The sequence below is a fragment of the Elephantulus edwardii genome, unplaced genomic scaffold, assembly GCF_000299155.1.
Source record: "Elephantulus edwardii isolate Elephantulus edwardi_28Jun2011 unplaced genomic scaffold, EleEdw1.0 scaffold00030, whole genome shotgun sequence".
In the NCBI taxonomy this organism is placed as follows: domain Eukaryota; kingdom Metazoa; phylum Chordata; class Mammalia; order Macroscelidea; family Macroscelididae; genus Elephantulus; species Elephantulus edwardii.
The window spans coordinates 21,884,525-21,893,758 of NW_006399780.1; the positions used below are offsets into that span (position 1 = coordinate 21,884,525).

The 9,234-nt window shown below is 33.6% G+C and overlaps 1 protein-coding gene across 1 annotated transcript; it reads left to right on the forward strand.

The window, feature by feature from the left end:
• The first annotated feature begins 3,583 nt into the window (after positions 1-3,583).
• Positions 3,584-4,525, forward strand: LOC102864823 (olfactory receptor 6C76-like). Its single transcript, XM_006884008.1, has one exon. The coding sequence runs from the start codon at positions 3,584-3,586 to the stop codon at positions 4,523-4,525; it is 942 nt and encodes a 313-aa protein (XP_006884070.1).
• Positions 4,526-9,234: the final 4,709 nt, after the last annotated feature.

The following is a 9,234-nucleotide window of genomic DNA, read 5'->3' on the forward strand; positions in this document are numbered from 1 at the left end:
CATTGTCCAACTCTCTGATGCATAGCAAGTGATTGTAAAGACCATGGCATATATAAGGTGCACATTAGTCTCCAGACTGACATCTTTGCATATATATATACATATTTTCTATCTATCTGTCATCTATTTACCTATCTATCATCTATTTATCTATCTATAACATAATTTGAGTCTAAAGAGGCAAATTTTTTTTTTGTTTCATATTAGTTTATAATTTTAGCCAAATAACATCTACATTGTCATGAATAAAATAAAGATTAGGGATAGTATTTCTACATAAATTTAAACATTCTTGTCTTTTCTATGTTAAAAGATACTATGTTTATTGTGCTTTTGATGGCCTCTCCAAAACTATGATTGTCTTGTATTCCACTTTCATAGTTGTCTTTCACACTGAAGTTGGTCTAGACAATGTGAATAGTTCCAGTCTATGAAACATTAGCACACATGAAGTTAGAAGAATGAAAAACCAGGTCTTTGTTTACCAGTTCAGTAAAAGAACCACACAGTGTAAGAACCATCAGCACAATTGAAAGATTAAAAACTAACATGTTGTTGTTATTGGGTGTCATTGAGTAGCCTACAGTTAATAGCAACCCTATGAACAACAGACTGGAATCTTGACCTACCCAGTTGGTCACTAACTCTGATACACTCTCTAGCTCTTTTAAGCACTATGGAAATCTTTTTGAGGTCTTTTTCATTTTCTGACCCCCCAACTTTGCCAACATAATTTCTTTTTCCAGAGGGGGAAAAAAATAAACATATCCAATGTATGAGGGACAAAGTTTCACCGTTTTTGACTGTAAGGAGTTCCTGCTTGGATCTTTAGATTTAATTCCTTGCTCTTTCACATTTTGAAGAGATCATTGAGAGCTGATTTTCTAATTCAACATATCTTTCATTTCTTGACTGCAGTTACCACGTATATGGTAAGTAAAATGAAGTTGTTTATAACATTGTTTACTGATTATTAACAAACAAGATCTCTTAATAACAAGTTTGTATTCTTATTCTTCTCTCCTCCTATTTACTTTTTCATATATTGCCATGTAATTGAATTCTATCATCTAAGGCAGCACTTACTTCTAATTAATATATATCATATTCACAATATTAAAGCCGAAATTATTTTAGAACTTATTTATTCCCACATTGCTTTTTTTAAAGTAGTATACTTCTCTGAAGTGTAGTGTTTAAAAATAGCAATTTCCAAGGATACTTAATTAAAATTGTTAAGAGTGTGCTCATAAGTAACATCTCTCTCCAGAGACATTTTAGTTCTGTTTTATTACAATAATCCCCTATGATTTTTTAAAAAATCAATAGGAAAAGGATTTATAAGAAACCAATTTCTTTCTTTGGAAGATGAGGAAGAAACATTATTTTAATGGCCATATTTCTTCCACGTGTATTACTTAGTGTCAAGTGAAATATTATATTTGGTGGGTTTCCTTAACATTCAGAATTTTAGATTTTGCCTTTTAAAGTGAAATTTTGGAAATAAAAATAGTAAATGTCTAGTGATATACAAAAAAAATTTATACTATTTCTTTATAGTTTTAGTTGTAATTTGTTTTCATTTTCTTCTTATTCACTTCTTATTCATAGATTATTCTTTCTCTTTCACATAGCAATTATTTAATTCTTAGCCCTCTCTTCCATAAGTACTAAAAATTTTATCAATAAGCAAACTATGCAGGTTTTTTTCTCAACTTGTTTGTTCATGCATCACTATTTCCCTAAGCCTGTTAAATCAGATTACACATTTCTCTTTTTAAAATATTCCTACCCTATTTCTTTGTAACCTGGATATTTCATGAGGAGTAATTTCTTCATAAATTTTCAAACCTATGACAGGTGTCCACTTTGCATATGTCATCTTGCATTTCCAGGACCTATGGATTTATTTCTAAAGAACAAATTAGTACTCAGGACTCAATGAACAGTTTGACAAGCCTTCCTGTGTTTCAGGCTTTCAAATAAAGTTGACAGACAACTTGCTGGACTCTCATGGAATTTTTCCACTTGGAAAACTGGGATTCTTGGATTCTCACCATGTTACTAACCCTTTGCTGGATCTCAAGTTGCCAGATCTCTTAGATATTTAGGTTCTGGTCTGGACATAGCACCTTCCATCAGAAACTGAGTCTATGTCCTATTTATGTCTGGATGTCTGTCACTCTCTTCAAGAATAGGTTTTCTATTGGACATGTTTCCATATTATTTCCCAACTCACTCCCTGTAACAAGGATTATATTACTAAATTCCACCTGCATGTGCCATAAGAGTATTATTGGTAAAAAAAAGGAAAAAACAAATTATGAACTCTGTGAAGTAATCCAGAGATAAAGCACCATATTTTGATTCTCAATTAAACTAACAGACTTTTCTATTTAATCAAACTGCTACCACACAGGATTACAAAATTGTAAGTATACTCCATAGATCAAATAATTTATTGTGTTTATAATTTTATTATACCTAAAATTACTTAACTTTTGCCATCAGAACCTTTTCTTAAAAATGGTAAATTAATAGTTAATTTTAAAAATCACTTTGAATTTTAATTTTGTTTACCTTTAGTAATACAAATATGTCATGCTTGGAAAGGTGGAGGGTTGGTGAAAGAGAGGAAGACCCTCAACCAGGTAACTTAGTACAGTGACTACAGCAATGGACTCAAGTGTATCAGAGATGATGAGAAAGCACAGGACAGAACAGGGTACAGATAAGTTGTTCATAGAGTTGTTATGAGTCATACTTAACAGCACCTAACAACAACATAGTAATAAAAAGAAGAGTTTTAAATGCCTTGATTTTTTAATTGTTGTTAATCCTTAAAAACAATTAAAAATAGAAATGAAAATAGAGTGACCAAAAATAAGAAAATAAGGAAAAAAGATACTTTTTCCAAAACAACATTTTAAAAAAATTGAAACATTAAAACTTAGGAATATTTCTAAGAACACTTTAATAACAATAAAGTAATAAGTTATAATTTATCATTTATATAGATTATATCCAGTTTTCACATGCATGTAATTTTTAAATTAAAATAAATCCCAGTTTCTAAGCACGTTTTTCATTCTTTGGTATCTTTATGGAGCAAGTAGGGAGCTCTGATGGAATGTTAGTTGTTGTTGGCATAACCCACAGAAAATTAATTGTGCTGCTATGTCATGCGATTCTTTTACATTCAAATCTGCTAAGTGGTCCATTAGACAAAGATATGCAAGCTTATTCCGTGTCATTTATAGCATCCTGAAAATTTGCTGGAGAGTCAGCTTTCTGACTTGCTGGAAACAGTTTAGTTGAGTTGGAATATATGTGTTTAGTAGGCCAAGAAGTAAGCCATGAAATGTTACACATCTAGTCGTTATATAACAGACATAGATTCACTTTACTTGGGTTCATACTTTTATTGTTTCAGAATTCAGTGCAAGCAATATTATTTTCTCATAAGATTTATACATATTTTCTAAATACGTGTGATAAAAACAGTAAGTCTGAAGTAATATTTTTTTTCTGTTTTCTCTTATAGATCTAACTGAAATTAAAAAACCCCCAAACAAACAGCAAAATGAAAAATCACTCATCTGTGACAGAATTCATTCTCTTGGGATTGACAGATGATGCACAGTTGAACATTTTAATTTTTATTTTTCTATTTTTTACATATATACTCAGTATAACTGGAAACCTCACAATTATCACACTAACTCTGGTCGATTCTCAACTCAAAACTCCAATGTATTTCTTCCTTAGGAATTTTTCTTTCCTAGAAATTTCATTTACTACAGTGTGTATTCCTAGATTCCTGGTCAGCATTATGACAGGGGACATGACCATCTCTTACAATTCTTGCATGGCCCAGGTGTTCTTCTTCATTCTCCTTGGTTCAACAGAATTTTTCCTCTTGACTGCCATGTCCTATGATCGTTATGTGGCCATCTGTAAACCATTGCATTATACAACAATAATGAATAACAAAATCTGCACACAGCTAGTCATAAGCTCTTGGCTGGCTGGATTTCTTATTATCTTTCCACCTGTGATCATGGGACTTCAACTGGATTTCTGTGACTCAAACATCATTGATCACTTCACCTGTGACTCCTCTCCTATGCTGCTGATCTCCTGCACAGACACAACATTCCTGCAGCTCATGGGATTTGTCCTTGCGGTAGTCACTCTTATGGTCACCTTATCATTAGTCTTGCTTTCCTATGCTTTTATCCTTAGGACAATTCTGAAAATCCCTTCTGCTGAGCAAAGGAAAAAGGCCTTTTCCACTTGTTCCTCGCACATGTTTGTTGTCTCCATTTCTTATGGAAGTTGCATTTTCATGTATGTCAAACCCTCAGCAGAGGAAGGACTAGCTTTTACCAAAAGTATAGCAGTGCTGAATACATCTGTTGCTCCAATGCTAAATCCTTTCATTTACTCCCTGAGAAACCAACAGGTTAAACAAGCCTTTAAGAATTTAGTCAAAAGATGTTTCTCAAATAAGTTTCATTCATAAGAGAGTCAATGTTTAATATTTAAATTAATTTTATGCCTAATATTCTTTTTCTCTGCTATTACATTCAATTTCTCTTTCTGAACTTGTTCTTCAATAATTTAATTGTATTTTATTGATCAAACTACTATCAATTTACATATACTTGCCCAACTCTGAAAATTTCCTGGTCATGAGTGATTTGTTTCGTCTTATTATAAGGATAGGAATTTCTGGTCGCTTCATGGTAAGGAGTTGAGATGGTAGCCCAAAGGCACACTATTTAATCCAACAGGTGCTCCAAGAAAGAAAGATGGACAATCTCTTTCCATGTGATTTACTGCCTCAAAAACCTGTTAAAGGGCCATTTATAAGTGAGTTCCAACTTGATAGTACATAATAACAATGTATAAAGAAACATTTAACAGTGTTGCTGAAATGTATGGACCCTAAAAAAAATCTAAATAATTTCTATCATTAAGCAAAAATTCTACAAAAGACTTGCCGCCTCCAGTTGTGTGTAAGGGGAGTGTTGTTGTCAAGTTGGAACCAACCCATAGCTAATCCTCCAGTAGGTTTTCAGAGGGAATTGATCTACATGAGAGAAGAGTGTATGTCCTTATCCCATGGAAAAGCAGGCAGATTCAAACCACATGCATTTGGAATTATAGCACAAATTCTTAACCAATAGAACACTAGAACTCCCTGAGGGGAGAGTAGTAGCATAATTTTTTCTTTGGGATGAAGTTGCCTATCTTATATTTAATTCCGTTGGAGGGGCCTACAGGAGACACACATCGATTTTTGTGTTGAAAGTAGTAGGTACCTTATAGTTTAAACAATCTTTGCAAATGAGTACCAATATTCTTGAATTTTATGTTTTGCTGGTACATTCTTACTAACTGTGGCTTGTATCATTTTCATTTTATGCTCTTCAATTTTTCAAAACAGCACTTGCTTTTCACTGTCTTGTCTGCTTGGTATCTTGTTTTGAATAATTAACACCTTTTTTGTGTTAATGTGCGAAACACATGCTTCTATCGCTTATTGGGTACTCAAAACTTGTTTCACAGTATAGAAATGTCTGATGATATTTGTAAGAAAATATGACGTATTATTTTCTCAATGGACAACTTGAAAAAACAGAAAAAAATCCAGTCTATACTTATTATGTTCTTAGAAAAATACATTTGCCCCTGATGAGATTGTTTTGCATCAGAATTAGATAACATACTCCAAGTATTATTCTTCAAACATAGTATACATTTTTTCCGTTTATTATAAAGCAACATTTCCAGACTTAAAGTGAGAATAGTGTCAGTGTTTAGGAAATTTGTTTCTAAATGAAGTATTATCGATGGCAAAGGATGAAAGGGCATTGGATGAGAAATCCAAGCATCAGGTAATATCTAACCAAAACCTTTTTTTCCTTTTGATTTTAGTGAAAGCTTAAAAAAATATATGGGGTTTTTCAACTAATTTTTCACATGCATTTTTGTTCTATAACTTCAATTACAATATATAATGTCTGATTTTTCTACACATTCTGTATTGCCTTTCTCTTAATCCACCTTTATAAGCATTGTTTATTAATTTTCCGTTCACCTCTTCCCATCTCTCATATAGTTACTAGATCGATTCTCTCTATGTGAATCTTTTTATAACAGTGATCTTAGAGAGTCTTTGTCTTTTTGTGTCTGATCCATTAAACTCAGAATAATGTCTTATAGAATCATTCATGTTGTGCAGTGTTTCACCAATTCTTCATTGTTTTTGATGTTGCATAATATATGACTGTGTGACTAGACCATAGTTTCTCTGTTTGTTTATTGATGGAAACTTGAGTTATTTCCAAAGACCATTTGTTCATTATTTTGTGCATTAGAAATTGGAATAGAAATAGATACAGGTTAGAGAAACACCCATAATAATAATAAAAACATTAAAAAGTAATTGAGTCTAATTTATGAAGTAAATAAAAAGTAGTAAACTTCTAGAAATATTTAAGAATTTCTGAAAAACGTAAAAGAAATACATTTGTAAAACCATTATTGTAGAATGAGTATGAGGCTCCAAGGTGGGGAGAGGGTGGAAATAGAGGGGTGAGGCTGGGTGAGGGGGTAGGGAGTTAATCATAGGATTTCACAATTTGATGGGTAGGTGAGGTGAAGGATCTTTTGTTAAAACAATGTATCCAAACTTTGTAAATAAATCAGAACAAATCCCCCAAACACACACACAAAAGACAGTGTACAGAAATGATTGTATAAAACCAAATGTACTTGAATGAAACAATGTATATGAATAATTGTATAGAAATGAGTGATGGTATAAATAATAGATTTTTTTTAATTTAAAAGTCCTTAAAAAAGTAATACATTTATTTGCATGCTTACCTTTAAAAATTCAACCTAGATTTGTTTATGTGACTGTGTCCATAAAATTCAGTGAAACAATAAAAATAGGAGATAAATATCTTTATATACAATCTGAAATTATTCTATATCTTTCTAATGCATAAAGTGAATTATAGGATTATGGTGAATAATTTCTGAACATTAATTTTAGTAATATACTCCATAGTTTTGTGGGGAAAGAGTCATAGGTGAAATGCCTGAATTTTTCATATAAATTAAACTTATAAATGTTTTCACATTAATTTCACTCCCAAATCATTGGCAAAAAGCTGTGCTGCAATCCTGAAAGCACATGGTCCAAGGCCCCCAGCTGCTCTGTGGGAGCATGGGCAATCTCCTTCCATGTGATTAACCATCTCTGAAAACTTGCCGTAGGGTCAGTTACCACTCTACAGTACACAACAATATTTGCGCCTTTGTTGCTATGTGCCATTGAATCAACAGCAACTCATAGCAATTCTATGCACAATGTCTCTAAACCATGTTCTATCCTGAGTCAATCTTAGTCTCTGACACACCTCCTTTCACTACCTTAGTGTGTCAGAAATTGTGGAGATGGCTCAGCATAGGATGGACTTCAGTTTTATTGTTCATACGGTAGCTTTAAATTCCTCTGAAAGGCCTCAATCTCTCTGAGACTTTATAGTGAACCATAAAACCTCAAGGACATAAGAGGAGTGGGAGAACTAAAGGAGGGAAGAATTGTTGACATTACAAATCATAGTTTATACAGTAAACCAAACATTTGGAATGCTGTTAACTTCCCACTTCTTGTAAGCGGTCTGCTACTAATCTTAGCAGAATTAATTATGAATGCAATTAGTGTCAGAGTGGTGGGGTTTGCTACAACAAATCCAGACTCTCTCTAACAGGATACTGGAGGACAAAAAGACATAACATCCTTGATTAAAGACATGCTGAAGGCTGGAGTGTTTGTGCTGACCAATTCTCTGTAGAAAAGCCTTGTAAGGCCTATGAAAAAGGCAGATGGCTCATGGAGGGTAGCTGTAGACTATCAAGGTCTAAATAAAATAATGCCACCTATGCCTTCAGCAGTCCCCAACATGATGTCAATAGTGCAGAAAATACAGTAGACCAAATGAGACTGGTACTCAGTGATAGATCTTGCAAATTGCTTTTGTTCTTTATGTGTCATACTGGATTCATAAATAACAGTTTTGAACTGTATTCTGTCTTGTGCTATCCTTACACTTCCTGACACACTAGAAATCATGGTGGCAGTAATTGAATCAATCCAACTGGTTGAGGGCCTTTCTTTCACCGACCCTCCTTGTTTCTAAAAATGATATCCCTCTCCAAAAATAACCTTTCCTAGCACCAGACGTGAATTATGTGAGACAAAGCTTTACCATCTTTACTTCCAAGAAGCACTCTGGCTTTACTTTATATAACACATATATTTTTATTATGATTGCTTTTATTGTTGTTATGTGCTGTCAAGTTGCCTGTGATTTATAGCAACCCTATGTACAATGACCCTAAACCCTGCTCTATCCTGACACACATCTACTACCCTAGTCACTAAATCAATTCACCTTATTGATAATCTTCCTCTCTTATGCTGTCCCTCCACCTTCCCAAGCATGATGTCCCTCTCCAAGAACTGGTCCCTCCTTGCAAGATGTCCAAAGTATGTCGGATAAAGCTTCAGATCCTTATCTTAAAGGAGTAGCCTGGTCAGTAGGATGAACTTGTTTGTTCTCCTAGCAGTCCATGGTATATTCAATACTCTTCTCTAGCACCACAGCTCAAAGGCATCAATTTTCCTTCTATCATCTCTAGTCATTGCCCAGCTTTCTGATGCATACAAAGTAATTGCAAAGACTGTGGCCTGGATTTATTATGGTAGACTGTGAGATATTTTTCATATTCTTCTCTAATACTACAGCACAAAGAAGCAAATTCTTCTGTAATCTTCATTCATTGTCCAGCAATCAGATGCATAACAAGTCATCAGAAAGATGATGACCTAAATCAGACACACCTTATTTCTCAAACTAGCATCATTGCTTCTTAATAATTTGGAGAGGTCCCTGACTGCAGACTTTCCTAGTGCATTACATCTCTGAATCTCCAATTCTGTTACCAAGCGTTTTGATTGTGTACCCAAGTAAGATGAAGTGTTGACTGTTTCAATTTTTTCTGCATCTATCATGGTGATGATTTCTACCAACTTTTACAGGCAGAGATAGAACGAACATGCAATCAAGATGCATTGATAATAATGGACGACTGGAATGCAAAAGTTGGGAACAAGGAAGAAGAATCAGTAGTTGGAAAACATGAACTTGGTGA

What these genes read in the sequence shown, in the direction of transcription:
- LOC102864823 (XM_006884008.1), top strand. Translation starts at nt 3,584, where the DNA reads ATGAAAAATCACTCATCTGTGACAGAATTCATTCTCTTGGGATTGACA.